Genomic DNA, 25,780 nt, shown 5'->3' on the forward strand with positions numbered 1-25,780 from the left:
ACTTTTTGAGATTTGGTGTCTCTTTTAAATTTGCTAAGCATAAAAATCCAAATATGAATTTTTTTAATTTTTGTCTTATAACGACAATAAACATTATAATGCACTATATATACACTAAAAGAATCATTTGCACTTAAGTGACGAAGGTGAACTGAATCGAAGTCTGGTTTACTTTACTCGGCTAATATCGGTTCCGATTTCCAAAGCATTCTGCGAAAGCAACAAAAGATTTTTAAAAGCTATAGCAAATTAGCAATCTAGTTATATACATAGTAAAATCGCTATCATGTTTTCACTTGAAATGTTTGTAGTTGTCTTATTACAATTTACTGAAATCATTTGAAGTATTTACAGTAATTTTTGACTGAATTTACAGTATCTTTGTCTAATTTTGTTTAACCTCTTTTGTTTCGACAGACGTATTCTCAAGAGTATAGCCCATGTAGTCTGGAATTTCGTAACCTGTTTTGGCGAGGTCTGAAATACATTAAAAAAATGTTACACTCAGTTAATGTCAACGTTACAGACAGCTCTCTTTAAATGTGTCCTTTAAAGCTTGCCTTCTGGCCAGTATAAAATAACTGACTCGTCGGGCCCGTGGTTAAATAGAATTTAACTTACTGTTAAGAACAGGCAGGATCTGGTCAGGCAAGTTATCTTCGATAAGTTTGTTGACGAGTTCAACGGGGAATTCCCCAGCTTGAGTAACGCGCACTTCAAGGTTTTCGATTCTTCCAAAGAGGCGTCCCTCCAAAACGTTCATCGATGCTGTGGCGTTAATAACCTGCATACATAACTCCAATGTTATTTACCTTTCAGATCATTGTTTCTTGGGTGACGTATTTGCCGAAATCCTTCGTCAAGTAATATCTATGTCACGATAATCGATCACAATCGACTGTAGCTTGTAGTGAACGTTTTATTAAAGTGCTTACAAATGGAAACTTACGGCTGCAGCGGTATAAACATCTTGGAATTCCTCGTCTGTTAGAACCCCAGCGGCCACCTCATAGTGCGCGTACACCGTGATTCCATCACTGTCAAAATGTACGTCGGGGAGGTCGACAAATCGCAGAAGAAAATGAAGGGGTCTGACAAGAACAAAAACAGTTAATAATGAATGATCTTTTAACCAATGAGTTCAAAAATATTATCTGCTTAAATCACCTATTTAAATAGAACAGAAAATACATTCCTAAATATATGTTACTATACATATTTTCTTATTACGGAAATAAATGCTTACTTGTTCCCGTGTAGTGAAAATTTTTGAAGAAGAGTCGCAACGTCTGCAGCGGTTAGAGTTTGGTCGATTACAGCGGAGATCTAAACATTTACAATAACGCTTTAAAAAAAGAACCATGTTATATGGTACTATGTATACATTGTACACATATACGTATTTAACGGTAAAAAATTGTCCAACCTTTATAGAAATATTGCTTTCAAATACAATACCAGTTGCCGACAATCCATTTTGCGCTATACCGTATAAGGAAATTAAATTAAATTATTTTCATAACAAAACACAAACCTGGGAAGCTGAGATCTCATGATCGAGCAGATCTTCCTTCCACAGCGAGTATAGAAGAGTGTCCAATACGTAATGGTTGATGCCAAGTCGGACCATCTGGGAGGTAGAAGAAAGTGGAGGCATCACCGGTGCGGAGAAAGGAAAGCTGTAAAAAGACTTTGATTAACAGGGAACAAAGAGAACAAAGCCTACCACAAAAATCAGGAAACCTCTTAGTAATATACTTAACTATGTTAATTTAACTAAGCCCCCAAGTTAATTCGATAAGTAACTTATTCGTTAAATTCTTCCTGTTTAACTTTATCTGATGTATAATTGAACCTATGACGGGCAAAGGTCACCTGCTTATTTCAACTAAGCAAGCTTGTCATGGTTACCTCAAAGATGGGTTGTTTCTCGGGAAACAGCGTCCCCTCAAGGAGAAAAGAAGATTATCTTCTGATGCTTCCGGATCGCAAACGAGTCCGAGATCTACGCCCAATTGAGATGTCAAAGAGAAGATGACTAAAACGGGAAAAGAATCGTATTAAATAACACAGCAGTATAGCAGGTTACTACAAAAACTAATTGATTAATAATTGATACAAAATCATGTCGGTGTGAGAAGATATAACGTAATTATACTAATCAAAATAATGATTAGAGCATAATGATAAAGATTGCTGTAAAAGATAACGACGTGTTGGTACTGTGCTGGTCATGCAAAAAAAGTTGTGAAAAACATTAAAAATTCACTTCACTGATCTGTGTTATATGTGATGGAGAGAACGATAATATCAGATGACGTATTTTTGTTGTTTAAAAGGGCGTGACTATGAAAATACGTACTTTGGTCTATCGACTTAAAATGTTATCTAAAAACTCACGGTCATATCTTTCGGTCAGTTTTGCGGCCTGTTTTTCCAGAAGGTTCTTCAAAGCCGGGCATAACTAAAACAAATAAATCAGTTTAAACGTGACAGCATGATTGCGATTCTGTGAAGACGGATAGCTGCAAATTTTTACTTTAAATTAATATTTACGCTTAACTGTCATCATTTATCTATATTAGCATTTACTCGGTTTGATAGTTCGGTTTCCACAAACTCATCAAAGGTCTTAAGAAGAGCGTCGAAGGAAGCGTCTCCCAAATCAGCTTCTATATTTCCAATGGATGCCGTGCAAGAACCAATTGAAAACTGCAAAAAACATTTTTTGCCTGTTTACTGTTGAATCGCTAATTTGAACCTCTCCATATAGACTTACTGTAGGCCTATACCGAAAAACATGTCGTTTTTGATGCCTTACTTAAGCCAATTTTACAGTTTTGCCTGTTTCATGTTGAGTTGCTAAATTTAAATGGTAAATTTTTAAAAATTAATTTTATATAGTACAATGTTTAGCTTATATCCAAAACATGTCGTCGGCTGTTAACGCTTCATATAGACATATCATTGCGCCTAGGTTCTAAGATCCCTAAAAATCAGTGGTTTCCTGTACAATTTGGGAACAAATATTTTAAAAAATTACAACTAACTTAACATGCTAAACTTACCGCAGGGTTGTCATTGCTGTTTCTGCCCAAACCAATTTCTTGTCTTAGATTAACACCGCTTGCAGATGCAGTTAAATTTCCAGCGCCTTGCAAAGTAAATCTGCAAAGAAATTGCAACTCGTGTTTAAAAGCTGTGCCGAAATAGGACAAAATCCAACAATTTAAGACTATGCGTAGGCCTACATGTAGCATATCTTGTACCTCTTTTGCTATGGGTATAATAGCTGACATAAAGTTAGTATAAACAGCGTCGCCAAGCCACTCATAGGGCTAGGCTACACGTTGCGTTAAAGTAGAAACTTTCTATGGACAACTCACGAGAAGATGCCGAGATCGACTACCCTCGAGGCTTCCCAAGTAGCGCTGACGGCGACTGAAGCATCCACAACGTTGGGGATGAAAAGATTTGGCGCCGATGTCTCCAACGTGCTTTGGGTTAAGTCAAAAGATACGATCTCGATACTGCAGACACAAAGTTAAGAATATTTTACAACTTTAGTGATTAATCGATTTGGTTTTGAAGAGAAAAAACAAAAATAATTCAAAAACTTCCAGACCCGGTGATTATTAAAGATCTAAAGTATATCTGTGAGGTTCAGTCGCGAGGTTAATAATGCTTTTAACTTCATTGCTACTTCGTCTTACTTGGTTAAGCTGTACGTCAGAGGGGAATCACCAGAAACATCTGGGATGGGAACCGAATTCAATCGATTCTTAACAAAATCCAACACTAGATCTTTACCTTCAAGAAAAGAAAATATGAATCTGTTATTGGATAAAAAATATCGGTAACAACAAGGAACATGAAAACGGCACTTACCAAAATTGAGTCCTCTTTCACCGAACCTTGCTTTCAAGCCAGGTTGTTCGCCGGTTTGAACAGCGAGACAAAATGTTGCTGATACAGACAACAGTAACAAGACAATGAAAGAAAATTTCATTGTTTTCAGTTTTATTATAAACCTTTTAAAATTCACAGAGTATGATTACAGTAAAATGCAAGTCTTCAGACTGAATTGAAAAGGATTTGCATCAACTTTTATAGGTTGAACGGTTTCCCAAATTTCGAACGTTTTTAGTTTTAATCGGTTTATTTTTCTTACAACTGCATCCAAAAATATCAAATGGAATTCCCCGAACGATGGTGAAAATTCGATGATTTCACGATCAGGTTTCGTTGTGGTATATCGCGTCAATACCTTATTAACTTTTTGTACGGTGCAGCAGAGCGGAACTGCTTGTAGATGGATGAGCCAAGGAAAATATGTTTGAAGGGAAAACTTTCTTTTATTTGTTTCATTTCAACCTGTCGCATTGACGTCATAAGAGTTGCTAAACAACACTTGGCGTAATAGTTTCTTCGGCGTGAAATTAATCAGTTGGTGAAGTTACTTCGTATACAGAATACGTACGTCGAAACGTCTTACGGGAGAAAGAGACTACATGGTTGCGTTGGTCGTAAAATTAGAAAAGGTTTAAAAAAAACACCGTTTATTAGAAGTAAAAACGATTTATTCCGATACCAAGCCTTTTGTATTGATCTAATAACTCAGCATAGACAAATGAAAAAAGTAGCTTCATATTACAAAGTAAAGAAAATTACGATATTGGCTTCCATCTTTCATAATTGAATTACTGAATCTAGTCAACTTCATAAACAACACAAAATCATTCAAACTTTGTAATTAAAATAGGCAAATTATATATCAGATCTTCCACAACCAAAGAAACCCCTGATTTAATCGATTTTAGTTATTTTCTACAATAATTTGCAAGATGAGTAAACTTTTGTGACGTCTTAGTAAATTCTAAACATTTTAAAACAACAAGTTTTTTGTTAAATTTTAAACCTGGTCACCTGTAGACAAAATAGCAAATCTCCCGTGATAAATTTTGAACTAAGCTCAACAGCTGTCAAATCTTGTTATAGCTCAAAATTGACGTTGCAACTGCCTCTGGGCATAAGAAAACTTACGTATGAGGGCGCACCTTTTATAGGTGGTGTGTGGTAGTCGTCGGTTGCGGTTGCGTTTGCGCAAAGTTCGGTTGCGAGCGAAACTTATCTCAAACTTGGCAACAATAAGTTACAATTAAATATTTTAATACTTATTATCTCAGATGCTGGCTTTTACTTATCACATTTGGGCAGTAAAATATGACGTTATTGATGATTTGGACAACAAGGCTGTTCATTTACGCCTTCCTCAAATTTAATATCGATTAAATGTTGTAAATTCCCCAATGTCGGTTCGCATTTTTCATCTTTTAACCAAATATGGCCTTTACCATTTCAATATAAACCAAGCGCATGCTTTGACCGGCACACAGAAATCGTTATTGAGTATTTACAAGTTTTTTGGCTTGAAAACGGAAGACTTATTCATTTTACAGGAAATGAAGTTGGCAATCATTTCAGCGGCATTTTGTCTCATTCTTTTAATATCATCGACATCTGGAGAAAATCCGGGTTTTCAAATCAGACTTACTTCGAGGGGCTTAAACTTTGGTAAGTGAAACTGCTATAGTTTATCACTTTTTTGTTGCCTTTTGTTATTTTTAACAACGAAATGAGATTTTAACTTAAAATCACTTTTACGGAAGACAGTACAGCATAAACTAATTTTAGTTTTGACTTAGGTCGAGATGTGGCTCTAGGATTTTTGAAAGACAGACTGAAAAATCTTCAGGTGCCAGAACATACAGGAGACGGATACGGAATCAGAAAGTAATTTGTCAAATAATTTTGAACATTTACGATAGGTTTCCAGTAATGATGACCTTTAAACTTTATAATAATACACTTCTATAAATATTCTTCATAAATAGTAGAACATGCAGTCAACGTTATTTTCTGATGTTACCAGCATTCGTGTGACATCTTGGAACCTCGGTAGCACCACGATAACCACAAGTCGTCCGAATGAAGTTACTCTTGGAATCAACAGTGCAGCGGCCACTGTGTACGGGGACTGGCGGTATTGGAAAAAGCTTCTCTTGTAAGTAATGTTTAGTATGGTGATAAGATGAAATGTCAATGTAGAGAACTATGTGTATGGAATAAGTACAGTATCTCTTACATTTGTTTACTAATTTACGTCTCCACAACTGAAATTGTGCAATGTATTTACTTGTTGCGAAAAGCTGCATTTCAATAAACGATCCCCTTTTTAGCGCGCTTTATTCTCAGTTTTACTCTTCGCGACTCTGGTACAGTCAGAGTGTCCACAAGCATCAGCATTCAGCAGACAGTGCGCGTTGGAAGAAGCGGCGACAAACCAACGGTAACAATTTAGAGGATTTAAAACATTTATATTTTGGTCAGTTGTGTTGGCTTTTTTATCAAATTTTTTCTGTGTTTTTTTTTAGTTTTCGGTGGGGCACTGCACTGCGTCCATCGGGCATTTCGACGTTCATCTGAGCGGCGGAAATCTGGTAGCAACCACCTTCTACAGAGTTATTCTAGCGGCCGTAAAAAACATAATCAAGCCAGCTCTTCAGCTACAGGTAGATATTTCAACTCGGTTGTCAAAAATTAACACTCGAATGATTTAATTGTATTTGCCTTTCTGTGTGTATGACGTTTGAATCACGTGCATTTACGGTTGTCTTGGAATCACAAGCCTTAAGATGTACATGATGTCTATTTTCAGATCTGCCCTCAAGTTGTGAAAATTCTTTCTGATCAAAGTTCCAAAATAACAAACAACTTTCCAAGTAAGCGTCTTGACCTTTCCTTTTTAAGTATCTTGGCCTTTCTAAGTTTCTAAGTAAATAAAACCACAGCCATTTGAAATGAAATCACTACTCACTAGCTGATGAAATTGGGCCATCATAATTCAATAAACAATTAATTGCTGTTTCTTCCTTGAAAACAGCCGTTTTTCCCCTTGTGTTTGGATCTAACGTTAATCTTGGTCTTGTCGCCAATCCTGCGGTAACTAGTGACAGCTTCACTTTGTCCCTCAGGGGTCGCTGTTTCCCAGCAAATAATCCTGGATTAAGGTTTGTAAGTTTTTTAATTTCGAAATAACTTTTGCTCTATATCATATAGGGTATAGTTTTTTAAGTCATAAAGCCTATTCATGATCAGAAAAGTTTGTGTTTTTAAATATTTCAGTTTTCCGTTTAACGCACCAACGACACCAGTTCTCACTCCCACGTCACAAATGGCTCGAATTTCGATCAGTCCTTACACCATGAACACATTACTTTACTCGATGTGGCAAAGTAATCTACTCAGAAAGTTCTACAGTCAGCAAGAGGTTGGTGATATGAGGTTTTTTTTACAGAAATCAATATCCTCCTCAATTACATGATGACTTTAATTTATTTTCTGCTGTCACAAATATTTTCAAAGTTTCTTTTGTTTCCACAATCTGTAGTTGAGTGCTGCCATCGGTACTTCATTGACTGCAAATGTCTTGGCCGATGTCTTTCCAGCACTGGCACAATATGGCAGCAGGTACAACGATTGCAAATATAACGTTTTTGGTCGGATCATTAAAAGCCTACCTTAGTTATTTTAGTGTTAATAAAATTTTAATTGCGTATAAAGTAGTAGTTAATGGCGATAAGTTTTGCACATCTTTCTTAAAATGTTGTTGGATTTTAGAAATATAGATTCTTTTTTATTCGTATCCATGGAGCTAATTATTGACAAATATACTTTTGCATTATTTCTAGCTCATTGGAGGCAGAAGTTCGGGCCCCGGAAGCTCCTAGAGTTCACATAACCCCAGCAGGAATCGGGGTTAACGGAAGAATCGAGCTGGTCCTTTACGTTGTGCTTGGACCTGGGAACAAACCCCAGGCTTTGACCATCAGCACTGTAAAACTTTTCGTTTGTTGTTTTTACTTTTTCTTACTTTGTTTACTTGAGCTATATACTACATACTATAGCTGTATACTGATGAATACTATCTGTTACTTTTGTGAACAGAACGTCCAGGTGACTGTTCAGCCACGGCTTGTCGGGAGCGTGGTTTCCGGTACCATCTCGCATTTGAACGTAGCTGTAACAGGCGCCGGCGGCCTTCCAGTTGAAGCCATTAACGGAATCATCAACTACTTTTTGCCGTCACAGATCTTGCCGGCACTAAATCGTAAGCCGATTAAAAACTGTTTGCTTTCACAATTACTATATGCTCACGAGCTGTAGCAATATTTATCAGGGGACTAAGAACTAGATCTGTTAATTTATTAATTTTCTAATAATTGACAGGGGTGGCAGCTGCCGGATTTGACATTCCAGGTTATTATGGATTTTCTGTCTCAGGTGCTTCCATAGCTACAAGACAGGTAAAGCTCAAGTAGAACTTGAGTCAAGTGAAGGCATATTTTAAAGTGCCAGGTTAAATAAAATTATAAACTTCATCAAGGTAATTAAACTACCTTTGTCTTTTTATTCATCAGTTATTAGTATACCTACAATATATGTGGCAATTTACTAGAAATTTCGCTTTTGTAATAATGCTAAATGCATTACAGAATGCTTTGGAAGTTGGAACCGATTTCCGAAAAGCGCCCCCATCTACGACACAACCCCCACGAACCACCACGACACTCGGCCCACTTGGTCCAATCTGCAGGTCGTTGAGAAGAATTGGACCTGATGGAGAAATACGTCCAGGACCGTTATGCTGACCGTACATGCTGGTCATGCTTGGATAAAAAGAAAGTCTGCTTTGAACAATTTGGTCAATCCATTCATTTTCTAGTGTGATTTTGAAATTTCATCTCTACAATGCAAATAAGTTACCAGAAAATTCTCAAACTTGAGATAAAGTGAAATGTATTTGGTTATTTTACCAACGGCTGTAAGATCCTAAATTCAATAAATGTGCTCGCGTTATGCATATACGTTGTAATGATTTGTTGTTGTACCTGCTCGGGATAGTTCAGACGTTAGCTCAACAGCAAAGGAAAAGTTGAGGTTAAATTTTCTGGACACGAACAACTTCGTTACAGACAGCGGCCAAGACGCTAGCATTAACCACAACAACACGGGCAAATTGTTACGTAATACGTCTGGGCTTAGGTTCGACAGTGCCATTATTTTCAACGCTTTCTGATCATCGCGTATACGTCAATAATTCAATTTGGGATCATTACTTTTTAAATTAATTACTCAAAATTAGACTTACACGAGAAACTGCATTTATGTTGCGAGGCGCGTGCATCCAATTATACCCACAAACAATCGGAGTGATTTCGATGTGAAAACTACATCTGTACAGCGAATTAGTTAGTTGTTGAAATTGTTTTAACAACAAATAGCTGATAAACTATTACGTCACACACAAAAGTATTTTTGTCAACAGCTGCGAAATAATCTTCATTTTAAATTTCTTGAAGCGGCCATTTGATTTTAGCCGTCGCCATGAACTGTTAGAAAACGTGCAGTTGAAAAACCGCCGCACTTTCCTACACCGTAAGGCACGTTCATACGTGACGGTTACACGGACTGTACGCGGCTTATAGGCGTCAACATGTTTGTTCGAAAACAAGTAAATATACTAACACCGACACGATCCCATTACGTGTAATTATAGTCACTCCATAATCAAGATTTACTAATAATTATTTAGATGTTTTAGGATATTTTTGAAAGTTTGGGTTAGTTTGGGCAACCAGCTTCAATAAAATTTTAAAAAGATTTGGTATTATGTTGCAAAGATTTTAATAACGTGTGTTTGAAATTTGACAGCGTTGAAATTGCGTTTATAGGAAGAACCATTCTGTGCGCGTGAAGTCAAACTTCGGCAACAACGTCACAAAGAGGGGAAGTCTCTGCCCGAAGGAACATGCTGTTTTTCATTATTTTAACATTACGTGAAAGGTTGCGGTAAGATTGTATAACTTAAAACTTGCTTCTTTTCCTTTTAGCTCTTGGAGGGTTTTGGTTGCGCCGAAACTACATGGATTGACAAAAATCGTGATGATGAAACACGTGGCCTATAGTGATGTCACAAAATAAGCAGTTAAAGGTGAAGACTTCGTGTTGAACTATGTAACAAAATGTTGTTGTTGTTGCATTTTTGACACTGCTGCATTGAAGTAATATATAAGCCGCCATGGTGAAGGTATCTGGTCTCTTCAGTTGGCGATAATGCTTTATTAGTTATGTTATTTTACGTTATAAGCTCGTTAAATTTCATTGTATATTCCACAAACAACCACTTACTCGCTTTCATTAATCTGGTATATCTGTAGGAGACCATATGTAAGAGAATTAACCAGGGTGAGCCACATTTGGATATTCACTGCGTGTTGCCGACCTTACGCAGCAGTTTTCGATCGCTAATTACTCAAAAACTACATGTCGCAAAATAATCGAATAAATTAGAAGAAAAAGTTTGTGGCTATCGATTTTTAACATATTGCCTATGTTGAGAAAAGTATACTTTGTGCAAAACACCTGTTTTCACAAGTTACATGTACGTCAATATTCTTCTTTGAAATACCGCCCCCTAGCTGTGTCGAACTGGCCGACGAAAATGCCGACAAGGAAAAGAGAACTTAAAGTGCCCACGCACACGATAAACTAAAGAGAGAAATAATTATATCCTGACCGTGACCACACAGCGATGGTTCTTCACTTCTCTTCCTCCAACTGTCATCGACTTGCTCATATGTGAATGGTTATTCACCAAAACAAACCAAAATTGGAAAGAATATGCTAAGATTACAAAAATTACAAATGAAAATTATGTGAAGCAATTATAAACTGATAATGCAAACGATTTTAGGTAAAGCTAAGAAAGATCAAGTTCCTGCCTTGTAAAATGCAACTGCCAGCAAAGTTCTAGTTTTCCTGTGTGCAGGGGAGACCAGATCCGGTCAAGATAGAAAATGTTCAAATGAGTTTAGGCCGCTCGTTTTTAAGCGCAAAGCAACAAAGAGATTGAGTCAATCTCCATCAATCTCCATATGGATCAAAATCGGAGATAAAGGAACAAAACACGAAAACATTTAGATCTTGAACTAAAATAAAAATCTTGCCCAAAAGTAACGATCTGCAAGATGAGAAAAACACATTTCTTTCTAGACCCAACATCAATTTCAGTGAAAAGAAGCTATCAAATTTGAAGGTAATCTTGATTTAACATTTTCGCCACTAGAGGGGGAACTAGAAATATCTCCAATAGTTAGTCCACATGGCAAAGGATCTTGCTTATACGCTGTAATATGCAAGGCTATACTGAGTCATCCATGTAAAAGTTAACGTTTAAAATAAAACTAACTGTTTATCGTCTTTCGCCACCAGGAACCTAAGTGATAAAGATTCTCATCCAAGATCAACTTGATGTGACCGAGCACGTCAATGTGCTGAATGTACACGCTCCGAGTGTTGAGTTTATAGTCGCGCACAGTACAAAAATGTAACTCGTCGTAAAGTGCTCAGACGATAAATCATTGATTTCGATCGGTCATAAAATCATTTGATATTTCACGGGATTAATTGCACCAAACAAATTTTTGTGCACTTTGGAAAGTACCGATTCGTCAAAAACATGCCAAAATTGACATTTATTAATTAACGAGGAAAAGTACGGAAACATGATCGTTCTTAGTTACAAAAGGTCGTAGCCTGCCTGGATGGAAAATACAATTGACTAAATTACTTTAAAACTTGTTTTTTCCTCGCCGTAGGAATTAACTTAGCTATCGGGTAGATTTATCAGAAAATTGTAATAAAACTTTTTCTTGAGAAAAGGTCAAAATACAAGCTGTGCCTAAATGTCATTAAATTAGTTGTTAAGTCACTTTCTAAACTTAGCTTTGCGAAATGCAAAAACTCCCCAAAAGTGCTTATATAAGTAGCAGAATAACTGTTCAATTTACACATCAATCTTTCTGTAAATATTTAAGATTGAATATGAAGTTGTTTCTTCTTTCAGTGATACTTTGTCTGCTTTTCACCGCGTCCACGATTTCTGGTCAAAATCCTGGACTTCAAGTGAGACTGACGTCAAGCGGAATCAATTTCGGTATGTTATGTTTTATTGTATATATAGATGTTTTTAAAGTTCATGTATTTGTCGCATATCACTTTTAACCATAATCAAACTGTTATTAACAATGACAACACTGCAATTTAGATTACTTTTTGGCCTGAGTATTGCAAGTAGTTTTATTCAATTTTGTTTATTGTATGCTATGTGTTTTCTTCGTTTATAATCTTTTTGGTTGTCACTGTTTCAATGGAAAGAAATTCTTGTTGCTGGATGATTTTCACAGCTTTTTGTAAACTCTAAATAGCTATAAAATCAAATTTTTGCATGGTTTTTATTCTAACTTTCAACATATGTTACACAACGGACGGCGTGACCTACTTACTGTGAAAAACCTACTTTCGTTTTTGTTCGTTAATTTTGCAGTTATCTGAATGTATTTATACCTTTACAACTGATGTGTTTTACAATTTAGCAAAACAAATTGCTCTTGGACTCTTGGAAGATATTATTAGAAAACTTGAATTCCCCGAAATTAGGGAAGGCGATGCTGTGTTAAGCAAGTAAGTTATCACTTTAAGATCCGATCGCAAATCCTTTGTATCTTATATAAAAGAATAAACTTACAGGTAATTCTTTGCAATCCCTCAGGTCTACGCCTATAATTGCTAAGAATATAGTGGCATAATTAATACCATGGCTATCTTGGGTAAACTTATCAAAGTTACAAAACTCTAAGAGGCTTAAAGGAAATGATTTTTCTGTGGCTTGCATGATTTTTTGAGAGATTAAAGTTTACATTTAAATGAAACTTAAATGCCAGTTGGTATACTTTGTTGTTTGGATTTTTAAATAGTTTGAAAGTCAAATCCTTCACATCGGGCACCACCACAGTTAGTACAAAATCTCCAAACGTTTTTAAAATTCGAATGAAAGGAGCCGGCGTATCTGTTGCTGGAAACTGGAGAGCAAAGACAAAATTTTTGTTGTAAGTGCTAATTACATCGTAACATTGAGCTTATTTTAAAGCCGTATTTCGCTGGGATAATTGCCTCCGTTTTATTTTAAAATTGAAGTGTTGCTACCATGCACCATATAGGCTATTTTTAAAATTTGTTAAATACTGTAAAAAAACTTCATGAAACTAATCAAACTTAAAGTTCAATAAACTTCATTCCAGCATCACATTCCGTGGCTCCGGAACGGGAAAGGCGTATGCCGAGATCGACCTTGAACAAACAATTATTCTTGATAGAAGCTCCGATAAACCTCTGGTAAGAAACCAAAATTTTAATGTTAGATTTTTTTTAGATTAAAACAAAATTTATGAAATTAAATTTACTTTGATTTTATATTGTTATTCAATAAGTATTGGAGTCCCATTTTTGAAACGAAAACAGTCACGATAATGACTTGTAGCAAAATGTTAACCACCTACCAAAATGTCAAAACCATTTTGACGATTTACAATACATCATCTTTTCCCAAATACGAAGCTTAAACGTAACAGACAAGAAACCAAACACATTTATACAACTAACCCCGCCCACAACTTTCTATTTACCCCAATTTAAGCCAAATCAAAAAAAAGTGGACTTAATCAAGCAATGCTGGTATCAGTCAAAATGTACATAAATTTCAGACATATTTATTGAAATATAATATTTTTGTGAGAGTATTTAATTTTCTTCAAAACAAAAAATTAATGCTGCAATGAAAATTATTTTATGTTCTTGGCAGTTTACCGTTGGAGATTGTGAGGCACGCGTCATCAAATTTGACTCAAGCGTAGAAGGAAGTAACTTCCTAGAGGACTGGCTTTATAACCTTATCCTTGAGTTTCTTGAAATAGGTTTTCGTCGCGATCTCAAAGATGCAGTGAGTTCTAGTTCAGAATTTAGACAATTCTGCTTAATTTGTATACGCTATTTATTATTTTCATAACGATTTTTAATGCAGATTTGTCCAGAGCTGAAAAAGGTTCTTGAAAAACAAACAAAACAAATTTCAACTGATTTTAAAAGTAAGAAATAAGTCACTAAACTTACAATTACCTACCTACTTACAGTTTCTTCTTAGAACTAATAATTTTCTTTGAACTGTTTCGCACAATTTCAGCTGACTTTCCACTAGTATTTGGAACTAACATTAATCTTGGTCTCGTCTCCAACCCAGCGGTGACAAGCAACAGCATAACACTTGCCCTCAGAGGTCGTTGTTTTCCAAAATCCATGTCCTCATTGAGGTGTGTCAACATCGATATTATAAAATATTTACAAAATATATTGATGAGTGTCTTTTCCATGAACACGCAGATAGCGGCTACAGGGCAACATTTTTCCATTACAATTTTAGCTTGGCTGATTTTGTGGTTAAGTTACTCCAGACGTATGCTACTCGCTTACTTTAAATGCGTGTTACTCGGTCGAAAAATGTTGGGTGGGAATCGCGTTCGCGTTTTCTCCAGTTAAAAAGTTTATGAAAAATTGGTAACTTCGAGCGATTGTAATTAAGATTGAAATATTTTAGTTTTCCTTTTAACCCACCAACGGTTCCTGCTATCACTACAACGTCACAGATGGCAAGAATTTCGATCAGTCCTTACGTCATGAACACTTTGCTTTACTCGTTGTGGAAGAGCAATGTATTGAAGAAAACTTTTACGCAGCAACAGGTTTGAATATGCTTGGTTAAAAGTTTCTTAATTTTACATTGATCTGCAACTTTATTTAGAAATTTATTCATTCATTCCATTACTCATGTCATTAATTCACAAATTCTAATCAATATTGGCAAAAGTTAGGCATGTTCAACTTTTTTCACAGTGTACCAAGGTCACTCTGTATTTAAAAGCAACTTCTTTACTTTTTTACAAACACAGTGTAACATATTTTCAGCTCACCGTCGCTTTGGGATCCACCTTAAATGCAAATACTTTGGCTCCATTTTTCCCCACCCTTGCTCCATATGGCAATCAGTAAGTTACACACTTTTACTTCTATTCATGGCATGCGCGTCCCAATATTGTCAAATAAACTAAAACAATTTCATTGTGATATCATTTCCGTCTATTTAGACCTCTGCAAGCTGAGATTCGAGCAAGTCAAGCACCAAGAGCACAGTTTACAACAACTGGAATTCAAATATCCGGCAAATTTGATATAATTGCTGGACCTTCAAGCGCACCGCAGGCTGCAACCATCAGTACTGTGAGTATAAATACTGTAATTTTCTTGACAGTTGTAGGCCTACAGTAGTTCAGTTTTCCAATATGTCATTTTCGATTTTAATATACTCGCGTATACGTTACAGTATATTATAAAACTTTTTACAGAACGTTGACTTCACGGCTCAACCTCGTCTCACTAACGGCGTCATTTCCGGTTCAATATCAAACGTAGTTGTCGTCATCACCAACGCCGGTGTACTTCCGGATCAAGTTCTCAATCAAATCAACCAACTTATTAAAACGTTTCTGTCCGCTCAGATTGTTCCAGCAGTCAACGGTACAAACATTATGGATAATTTTATAAATTCTAAAACTATTGGAATGTGAAAATTTCAAAACAATGTTGAACGCTAATAACTCTGATGCAACAGAGGTGACTGGAGCCGGATTTGAACTTCCCAGTTTCTATGGTTACTCTTTCTATGGAGCCACCATCACCACCAAAACGGTGAGAAAATCAAGATTAATTAATAAACAAACTACATATATATACACGTTTTACATATTCGTCTCCATTTGTTCTGGCGGTAGCATTTTTTGTCTAGCTATGTCGAGTATGCGACGTATCTCAATGTAATTGACATTACAGAATGCCTTGGAAATCGGATCGAATTTTAGAAAAACTCCTCCCAGCACGACAACAAGAACCGTCACGCCATACCGACCCAGACCCAGACCTTGTGAACGAATCAGAAGGCCAGGACAAAACAACGATGGAAACTTCGATGACTTCCGCATACAAGAAGTACTGCAACGTATCGATGGAGACGATTATCTTTGCGAAGTCTAAGCGGCAGCTGGGTCAATGCCAAGCTTTTACTCGTGTATTGTCAGTTCTTAAAGTGTTTTCAGCATTCGTCTAACGTTCAATAAACATTTGATTGATGCACTGTGTCTTGTTTTACTTTAAAAGTCCACATTTAGTAAGTTCTATATATAATCTATAATTTTACCAGTTAATTTAAAGTATATACACAATTTGGAAGAGTTTTTTAGTACATTTTCGACCAACAGTTGCTAAAAGCTTAGGTAGCGTCAGATCTACAGACTACGCCAACTGTTTGACTTAGGAGATGAAATACGTGTCATAAATTAGCAAACACAATTAGTGCGTCTGCATTTAAGGAGTAAATACGGCAAAGGAGACACTCGTTAAACACGGCGAGGGTGTTATACCGTGACCAGCAGGGAATACGGATTACAATTATAGGCCTACTCCAAATGCTTGAGTTATTTTAAGAAAACGAAAAAGAACTAAACAAAGAATCAAAAAATGATCGTGCCAGTAATTGCTGCATACTGTAACTTTGAAATTATGTTGTAAATATACAAAATGTTTTGAAATGCTTCCTTTAAACAACTGCATGTTTAATACGGTTAAGTAGATATTTCAAAAGGATTTAGTAATTGAATTTTGAACACGAAGGTGTATATCATATTAAATGTATTGTTTTCTGGACTACAGTGCTTTCAAGAATTACAGTATTATGGAAAAGTTTTAATTTACCCCTGTTAGTCAAAAGTATCACAAACACTTAGGTAGGTATGACTAATTTTGGTTACGGTAAAAACAACTATCCGTTTTGGTTTAGTACAATATTTACTTCACTGGTTTGCTATGAAATGACGTGAAACAGGTAACACGAGATCGGTTGCACGAAAACCGCTGATGCTTGACCAGCAACAATTGGACACAGTTTGATCAAATTAACGTCACTGGACCTATGGTGGGGGTTTTCCCAGTAGGGAATTTATAAATCATGTTTTCTGCTAATGAAATGTGTTTTCGAGTGACAGCGCAAAACAACTCTATAATATCATGTGTGTACATGCTGACGTCAAAATCTGGTCTCGTGAGACAAAACAAAAACTTCTTTCTGCTAAACATACAAACTAAACAAAAACAACAACAGATTTTATTGCAAAATTTCCTGCAAATAACTTTTAAACTACTAAATTAAACACAAATAATGTTTTTCCTCTAGCTAGTAACAGGTTAGATCAACACTCCTAGGTCAAGTCCTTGATCAAATCAATCAACTGCTTGAAACATTTCTACCAGCACAGATTCCTCCAGCAATTAAAGGTAAAAAATACTTCAGTAATGAAATTGTAAATACTTTTCCAGACAAGCATTATAAGCAATTGCGAAAAAAAGTTATCAAAACCAATGAAGAAAAGAAGTAAAACTACAGCACATAGGCCTAATTAAAATTTTCTAACCTTTTTTTATTGTTAACAGAGATGGCTGAGACAGGATTTGATCTTCCAAATCTTTATGATTTTGCTTTCGTTGGTGCTTCTATATCCTATAGAAAGGTATACTTTAGCAAACCCGCATTTCTTTAACAAACGCATTGGTAGTACATGGACAAATCGTATAATATTCTAACACAATTAACAAAAAAAAGCAGACTTAATAAATCTTTCGAGTTTGTTATTGCACACATAGCGTATTGCCTAATGCAAATTCCCAAACCTAGTCAGCAAAGTACCTTTGTTTATCGTTTTCGAGAATGCACTTGAGCTTGGAACCAATTTTCGAAAAACAACGATAACCACCACACTTCCACACCCTCCCCCACCGAACACTACAACAAAACGTTCAAAATATGACGAGAACAACATCTGTTTGTAACAATAAGTAACTCAACTTAAAACGCGGAAAATTAAATTCGATCTGTGTCATTCATAACTTTTGTTTTATGCTGTGAGAACGATTACTTATGCTGTGCTTCTGTTATGTATACCACTTATACTTGCATGTGCTTTATTATGTCTGTGTACGTTTTACCGTTTTTCGGCGTTTTGTATCGTTGCCTGTCACAGACATTTATATGTTTCATTTACCAAGTTTTTTGTGTTTGTGTAAAATATACGCTGACGTTTTAAACGAAATCTTGTTATTACGGAGGTTGAAGTTAGTTTAATCCACACACACTCACGCCTTGTGTAACTATTCTAGTTTAAAACCTTCACTTACAAACACAATAATTATTTTTTGTATTTTTTGCGGCTGTCGACTCAAGTAAACTAAAATGCACAAGTTTGATGGCTTAATACATTGTGTGATATCCTTATACATAAATCATCTTCATACTGTGCACGGTGTATGATGTTATCGTGTCTTCTATCCTGGCCACCGAAACGAGATTCCTACTCTGGAATCCAAGTGATTTAAAACTTGGAATAAACTTGTTTGATTTTAACTCAATTTTTATAATTTTATTTAAATCCAATGCATTTACAACTGTCATATAGCAAGTGATATTATATGGGTAAACTACTTCAACTACAAAGAAGTAACTAAACAAGTAACCATCAGGGAAACAGTAACCAGCAGCTACGCACATCAGTTGTTAATCATGGATTTGGTTTGTTGTATTATGCTACATAAAACAAATGCACATCGTAGCATTCTAGCATTGTTCGCTTTATACGTCTTCAAGAGAATAGCTGAGCAAAAAACAGTGGAGATTTAACGAATCTTAGGCGACATCTCTGCATTACGTTGATGTCAAACACTGTATATCAACAACAAGCCATATGTGTTTGTGAGATGTCATACGTATGAGGTATTCAGTACAGGGAAATATTTCACCAAGCCAAAGTATTAGTTTAGTTTTATTTAAATTTGTTTTATTTTATTTATTTAATTTCCTTAGTTTAAAAGCTCTAAATGTTTTGTAAACGTTCGTCTTTGACTACATTCTACACTAAAACATAACTTACCGGACAAATTTCGTCAAACTGTCTCGTCATGTCGATGCTAGCAAGACTGCAGTTATGCAATGTTATGCAACAGCGATTTTCACTCAATCGAAACGTTCCTCATTGTGACACCAGAAGCTCAAATTACCTTTTTACGTCAGAACTGACGTTGAACAAACAGTTTCAAAACCATGAACATTTTTGTTTTTTTTGGTAGGTGAATTTTTAAATATTTTAAATATAGAGTGCTTGTGATGTTCCAACTTCACACAAACCTGTTGTGAATAACATGACCAGCCAAGCGACACACTTGACGTAACTAAGGAAATGATTACGTCAACAGGTATATAATCGCCACCGGTTCAAAACCAAACGTTTTCGAAAACACGGCAAAAACACGAATAAACAATACACGACGTAAAATTTGCATCAACAGTTGTTTGGATAAACTACTTTTTGCTAGTTATGCAATTTACCAAAAATCGCCTTTAAAAGGACGGAGAACTCTAGATTGTAGGTTAGTTTTTCTGAGAATTATCAAAGAATACTTAAAATGAAGTCGGTTGCCATTTCTGTGATACTTCTACTGCTTTTTGAAGCGTCTGCTACAGCGGCTCAAAATCCCGGGATTCAAATGTTGCTCACTTCAAAAGGAATTAATTTTGGTAGGTTTTTAGATTAAATGAACATGGCTTTAAGTTGAACTGCGTCTTTATTTTCAATTCAAGTGTATAAACATTCATTATAAGTGAATAAACATGTTTTAAAAAGTAATAGATTGAAGGAAAGTTTTAACTCACATATAATCCTCATGAGAAACTGAGGCAGTCTGAAACATGTTATAGTTATAAGTAAATTATATAAAATGCGTTTACCCATTATAATGGTATTTTTCGTCACTTCTCCAGCCTTCTAAAAGCAAATTAGGTTTTCCCACTTTATATGATTACTCCTGGTGTGTGATTACACCGTATAGTTTTTGCCCGTTTACTTGAAATTACGTTTAAAATTATTGCTTTCTTCATTTCACGACTCATTTTTGATATTTATTTGTTACTCAAGGTGGAATTTTTTTGAAGCTGTTTTATGTTTTTTTTTAGCGAAAGACGTCGTACTTGGATTTGTGCGTGATGTTGCAAGCAATCTTGCGATTCCCAACATTAACGAAAGCAATTACGTTGTCAGCGAGTAGGTCATACTAGTCAGCTATATGCAGATTACGGTCGCTGAACTTTTATTTCTTTGCAGTTTCAGAACAACGTCCTTCGATTTGGGCACAACAAAAGTCAACACCGAGTCACCAATCGTGTTTAAAGTCGGAGTTAAAGGAGCAACAGCGACTGCTACCGGAAAGTGGAAAGCGTCAGATAAAATACTGTTGTAAGTGCGTGAAGTTCTTTGAAGGGACATTCCTTGTTCGTTTTCTTATGTCATGCTCAAATGCTGTGTGACGGCTATAGAAAATATATGTTCAGATGTTCAGCCGGTATATGTACTACAATAACTCAAGTATCACGTTTAACTGAAAAGACCAAAAAGTGTTAATCGATCTGCAAATCACAGCACAGAATCGCGGTATTTAGGATCTAGGATACTTAGGATTTAGGTAATTGGGATCCTTCTGAACCAACAGCAAAATACAGTCTGACCCCACTAACAATGAATCCAGCTGACTTCGCGTGAGCAGATCTGCTGACAAGGCAAGGTTTATGATTCCCGCTTTGTGTTTAAAACAAAAAGGAATGTAAAGTTAAGAACATGAATCAAACGTGACTTCACAGTACGCACAACCAATGCAACACAACAGTTAAGAATCTCCTAACAGTACTATCTATCGTACTAGCGGTCGTATAACGCAATAGTGAACAAATTTAACATATATTCTACCACTGTACAATGCAAAGATACAAAACTTAAAAGGTGCTATATTTATGCGTCAGAACTTGAGAAATTTTTCATTTCATACACGGTATATATGTAAATATAAATATATATATATAAACCCAACTAAACTTTTTTTGATACATAGAAAGTTCTAATATGATATGTTTTTACCCTGTTTCAGTTTTACCATAAATGGGATGGGAAAAGTCCACGTGTCTGCCAACATTGACCTTGAACAAACGATTGGTTTTGGAAGGAACTCTGATAAACCGGCGGTAAAAATTTGTTACGTTTATTCTGTAGCGCAAAATGTTTTAGATAGAAAAGCTTTTATGAAAAGGCTTATTTATTGAAACAATTTCGTAGCCATCACTTTTCATGCCAGCACAGTCACTTTTACTGTAATCGTCTAATTATAGTTTTGGATTGGGTCATGCTCCGCTGACGTAACTAATATAGACATACAATTGGAAGGAAATTACTTCTTGCAAACTTGGATCTACAACATTCTGCTAGGCTTCTTCAAAGATAGGATAAGTCGAGAGCTTAAAGATAAGGTAAATAACTTCAAAACATTAAAACATTAAAACTTTAATGAGCAGAGTGGTAAAAGCTTAATAAGAGTTCACGCTCACATATTTTTTGTAGATTTGTGAAAACATCAGAGGTTCCTTTGCAGAACAAACTAAAAAGTTCTCAAATGAGTTTCAAAGTAAGCTATAATATACACAACTATTTATAACATTGCAAAACGGAAAATGGTTTGTGTTATCTCTTGCATCCAATTATAGTTTGTTTAACTATTTTCGGCAATTTCAGCTGATTTTCCTCTGGTTTTCGGAACCAACCAACCAATCAAACTCAATGTTGGTCTCATCTCCAACCCAGTGGTGACAACTAACAGTATAACAATTGCCCTCAGAGGTCGCTGTTTCCCGATGTCGATGCCTTGGTTAAGGTTTGCTAAATTTTTAGGGGCCAATTAATCTACCCTACTGTAATCTACATGGGGCCAAATTTCACTTTGATATTTTTAACAAAATATATAAACGTGGTGGATTAATCGCCCGTAATTGGTAACATTTACTTTACTATAAGTTATACCTTGTAATAAGGTTGTGATTTGCTGTAAAATGAATGTTAGCAAGTGTCTACTTGTAACGTATTGGCGGAACCATAGTATGATTGGTAGCTATGGCACACGATTTTACATTAAAGAAGTCAACAGCAATTTACAAAATTCAAGGCTCTATGAATATACTAAGACAAATTGTGCACCTAAAACTTATAATTTCAATGAGGTCATTTCAAATTCAATAGTAAACACTCTAATTATACAATGTCCATGAGCTCATTAATGCAAAGCTAAAAACGCAAAGGACAATGTGATTAGAGCGTTAAAATGCGTTATCAAGTGTTTGAATGCTAGAGTTTAAACACTTAAGTGATGACCAAATATGGTATAAATACCTCTAGAACATAAGATTCTGTTTTGTACAGAACATCGCCAGGAATAAACGGTAAATACTTGTAAACAAATAAAGTGACCCGGCATCGATAATGGATATTTATTTTCAATTTTAATTTATAAGGCTGAACGTTTGAATATGCTATTAATGTCAACAACTCGGAATTACTTGAGTAAACAGAACTTATCCTATCAATGGCATGCCTCTATATACAATAATTACCTATATTATGTAGTATGCTCCTACTATAATTACAGTAGGCGATTATAGCGATTATAGTCGCTAATCGAAAACTTCATGATCGAATATTTTTATAACTACTTGAACATTACGTGAATATAACCAGAACATTTTTTTATCGATAAGCATTTTTGCTTTCAGTAAAAAAAAACGTTAAAATTTTTTCTTTGCAATTGCACTTTCTGACAATGCACGCATGTCATAAACTATACGTCAGTTAAATTATACTCAATTAGAAAACTATTCGTTCTAGATTTCCATTTATTCCTCCAACGGCTCCGGTTCTCAGCAGTTATGCATCAAAGATGGCAAGGATTTCGATCAGTCCTTACGTCATCAACACTTTGCTTTACTCGATGTGGAAGAGTAATGTATTGAAAAAAAGTTTCACACAGCAACAGGTTTGAATGAGCTTAGTTAAATGTTACCAGATTTTGAAACCAATTGCCATTATTTGCATTACAAATTGTAGCTATAACCTGGAGAATTTGTTTGATACTTCTGAGTTATATCAAATAGATATTCAGTGTTTTAACTGTATATGTTTATATATATATATTAGTTAAGTTCTGTTCTGGGATCACCTTTGACAGCATACACCTTGGCACCATTTTTAACCCTTGCACCATACGGACACCAGTAAGTTTTATTCAAATTCTACTTATGCAAAACATATAACTCCGAATAACAGCCTATAATACTTTACATTGCAATCCGCTAAAACGTACAATAACAGTAATATCATTGGTGTAACGTAGGCAATTGCAAGCAGAAGTTCTAGCAATCAAAGCACCAAAAGCTCAGTTCACAACAAGAGGCGTTACAATATCCGGTAAATTTGATATAGTTGCTGGACCTTCCATTGCCCCTAATGCAGCAACCATCAATACCGTGAGTACTGTTTAAACAAACTTAAGTAATGCCTCTCTCAATTATACAGCAAACCAGATAAGTTTGAAGTTGCTGACAGCTGCATTTTTTATCAGGATGTTGAATTCATTTTCACACCTCTTCGCTCTGGAGGTATCATTTCCGGTTCGATGTCAAACATGCGTGTTGTCATCACAAATGTCGGTGCACTTTCGTCGCAAGCCCGCAGCAAAATGAATAAACTTATTGAAGATTTCCTGTTAATCCAAATGCTTCCGGCATTAAACAGTAAGGAAATTTTTATGACATTAATGACGATAAATTTTTTCTTATAGAAAATTTGATTTGCGGCAACTGCAAGCTGTTCCTTGCTTTCTTTAAAACGAAACTCCGGCAAGTTTAAAAAAAAGAAACTTGTATTGTCACACAAACTGAAATAAACGCCGTTAGACTAACTTTAAATAAAAAAAAACGTTTAGCTTGATAGATTAGATATCATAATTTTTCACGATTGACATTCAGGTGCAACAGAGACTGGATTTGAATATCTGCGGATTTACGGATTTGCTTTTTCTGATACTTCTATATACTACAGACAGGTATAACTCATAAATTACTAAGCATATAGCTTAACATAAAAGTAGTTACTTCTCAAAGTATCTGAATATTGAAACCTAGCACATGTTTAACAAAAACTTATAGTGATGAGCTTTTACTGAAATACAAAGCAAAGAAATTGAAACACTGTATAAAAACACACAATTTATGCGTTCTAGAACGCAATAACGATGGAAACCAATTTCCGAAAACTTCCGACAACAACAGCAGCTCCGCCATCTCGCACCATCATGATAGAAAACTATACTCAGCCGGACTTCAATGTATGGGCAATTTCATCCAAGACCAACAACTTAAACATATTACACCAGGGGTAGCGGCATCGTTTTTCTTAATCAGGTGGTTGCTGATACTGATGAACAATCTTGAAATTTGATTTAAAATTGTTTTTGTTAAACTTATTTGACTTTTTTACTTTTTGTGTAAGATTATTTTCGCTTGTGTATTTTGTGCACATATTCTACATTCAAATTATTTTTAAACGACCACGTTAATCAAACATTTTTTTTCATTAATTGCTACGTTTGTGCTTTGTTGTCATTGGTAGCACTTTGAAAGTAGGTCTTACAATGAGTTTGTTATATGCTCTATACTATTCGAAAATAAATGTTGCAAACATGTAGCAAAACTGAACCTTTGCGACTTCTAAGACACATGTAATGCAAATTTAACGATTTCGAAGAAAACAGAGATTTAGAACAGACAGTTTAGGCAAACCACATGAACTAACAGGTGTTTATGGCGCATGGACTATTACCGCACCCAAAGTTAAGTGTTGACAGTAAAAAGTTTTAACCCATTCAATTTCTACGGGAAGATGTACAACAACCTTGTGTGGAAACGCTTAATTCTGAAGCACTTTACTGCTTAGCGTCAAACGTGCGTAAATCTTTGTAACACTATTTAGCGTTTCGGATAATAACAGGGTTTTTCTTGTCTGACCGCGAGATGTCGTTGAGCCCGATTCGAGTTGTTTTGGGATTTTTCTGAATTAACAAAGACTGGAAACAGATTTATTTCGCAAACAGGTTTCTGTTGACACTGATAAGCCACACGGTGCTTTTAGCATTGCAAGTTCTAGTGTTCGAGAAGTACTAGACCAGGGTCGGCAACATGCTAAATTAATCTTTATAAACTTCATATCACATGCATTACTCTGATCGTTTGACAAACTATTTTGTCACCGTCACATTGGTAAATTTCTATTACTTGAGAGAAGAGCGTATATTCTATAATGTTGTGGAATTCATCGGTGTTTAACTGCAGTATACATAGTTTTGTTCCGCCTCCCGTGACGCTTTTGAGGTAAAAGAAACGTGTGGTATACGTCACTTATAGGTCATATTTGTGTGAAGGCATTTGTACTGGTTCTTATACAATAGCCTCGATGTACAGTAATGACTCCGAATTCCGACGCCTGAGGAAAACAAGTATATAACCAACAGAAAAAAGTGTTGTTTTCACTTCTTTAAGCTGACCTAAAAATTTTATGTAAAAGCAGAAATCGTTTCAACTTGCCTTCTTCGTGCCCTCGGACAAATTTCAGTTGCGCCGAAACTACTGTAATGACGCAAAGAGTGGAATTGACGGCATGAAGTAATGACATAAGCATTAAGACAAAGTACTTGATGCGTCATAGCTTGCGGTTAAAAGTAAAATTTTATCCATACCAATTTCACATTTGGATAGGAGTCAAGTAATTAACTTTTTTATTTTATCAAAAATATTTAATAACTT

The 25,780-nt window shown here is 35.5% G+C and overlaps 4 protein-coding genes and 1 long non-coding RNA gene across 7 annotated transcripts; 3 read left to right on the forward strand and 2 right to left on the reverse strand.

The window, feature by feature from the left end:
• Window positions 1-46: 46 nt before the first annotated feature.
• On the reverse strand, window positions 47-4,094 carry LOC143470455 (bactericidal permeability-increasing protein-like). The gene is made up of 13 exons (XM_076968602.1): window positions 3,889-4,094; window positions 3,714-3,810; window positions 3,387-3,530; window positions 3,069-3,168; window positions 2,593-2,712; window positions 2,401-2,464; window positions 1,912-2,038; window positions 1,535-1,679; window positions 1,247-1,326; window positions 950-1,091; window positions 622-784; window positions 401-477; window positions 47-210 (listed from the first exon to the last, which is right to left on the reverse strand). Exons 1-13 carry the CDS (start codon window positions 4,007-4,009, stop codon window positions 169-171), a joined length of 1,422 nt encoding a protein of 473 aa, XP_076824717.1. The 5' UTR covers window positions 4,010-4,094; the 3' UTR covers window positions 47-168.
• A 402-nt stretch (window positions 4,095-4,496) lies between these two features.
• On the forward strand, window positions 4,497-8,923 carry LOC143470452 (bactericidal permeability-increasing protein-like). 3 transcript variants are annotated; one of them, XM_076968596.1, is made up of 14 exons: window positions 4,497-4,541; window positions 5,460-5,574; window positions 5,706-5,793; window positions 5,933-6,064; window positions 6,256-6,349; window positions 6,435-6,572; window positions 6,719-6,782; window positions 6,944-7,070; window positions 7,186-7,330; window positions 7,451-7,530; window positions 7,752-7,896; window positions 8,008-8,170; window positions 8,290-8,366; window positions 8,556-8,923. In XM_076968596.1, the coding sequence occupies exons 1-14, from the start codon at window positions 4,512-4,514 to the stop codon at window positions 8,709-8,711; spliced, it is 1,554 nt and encodes a 517-aa protein (XP_076824711.1). In that variant the 5' UTR covers window positions 4,497-4,511; the 3' UTR covers window positions 8,712-8,923. The 3 variants fall into 3 exon arrangements, with proteins under 3 accessions (XP_076824711.1, XP_076824710.1, XP_076824712.1); XM_076968595.1 differs by lacking the exon at window positions 4,497-4,541 and having other exon boundaries at window positions 5,200-5,574; XM_076968597.1 differs by lacking the exon at window positions 4,497-4,541 and having other exon boundaries at window positions 5,201-5,574; window positions 6,240-6,349.
• Window positions 8,924-11,924: 3,001 nt separating this feature from the next.
• On the forward strand, window positions 11,925-16,140 carry LOC143470123 (bactericidal permeability-increasing protein-like). Its single transcript, XM_076968031.1, has 13 exons — window positions 11,925-12,058; window positions 12,498-12,585; window positions 12,879-13,010; window positions 13,203-13,296; window positions 13,763-13,900; window positions 13,982-14,045; window positions 14,141-14,267; window positions 14,552-14,696; window positions 14,920-14,999; window positions 15,099-15,231; window positions 15,357-15,528; window positions 15,623-15,699; window positions 15,841-16,140. Exons 1-13 carry the CDS (start codon window positions 11,947-11,949, stop codon window positions 16,039-16,041), a joined length of 1,563 nt encoding a protein of 520 aa, XP_076824146.1. The 5' UTR covers window positions 11,925-11,946; the 3' UTR covers window positions 16,042-16,140.
• Window positions 16,141-17,153: 1,013 nt separating this feature from the next.
• Window positions 17,154-19,111, reverse strand: LOC143470128 (uncharacterized). The gene is made up of 3 exons (XR_013119312.1): window positions 18,984-19,111; window positions 17,747-17,842; window positions 17,154-17,560 (listed from the first exon to the last, which is right to left on the reverse strand). It is a non-coding gene; the product is annotated as an uncharacterized LOC143470128 (long non-coding RNA).
• A 339-nt stretch (window positions 19,112-19,450) lies between these two features.
• On the forward strand, window positions 19,451-24,676 carry LOC143471200 (bactericidal permeability-increasing protein-like). The gene is made up of 13 exons (XM_076969594.1): window positions 19,451-19,627; window positions 20,063-20,150; window positions 20,211-20,342; window positions 21,028-21,121; window positions 21,266-21,403; window positions 21,495-21,558; window positions 21,666-21,804; window positions 22,809-22,956; window positions 23,118-23,194; window positions 23,314-23,446; window positions 23,542-23,713; window positions 23,948-24,024; window positions 24,202-24,676. Exons 1-13 carry the CDS (start codon window positions 19,516-19,518, stop codon window positions 24,358-24,360), a joined length of 1,533 nt encoding a protein of 510 aa, XP_076825709.1. The 5' UTR covers window positions 19,451-19,515; the 3' UTR covers window positions 24,361-24,676.
• Window positions 24,677-25,780: the final 1,104 nt, after the last annotated feature.

The sequence above is a fragment of the Clavelina lepadiformis genome, chromosome 9, assembly GCF_947623445.1.
Source record: "Clavelina lepadiformis chromosome 9, kaClaLepa1.1, whole genome shotgun sequence".
Taxonomy (NCBI): Eukaryota; Metazoa; Chordata; class Ascidiacea; order Aplousobranchia; family Clavelinidae; genus Clavelina; species Clavelina lepadiformis.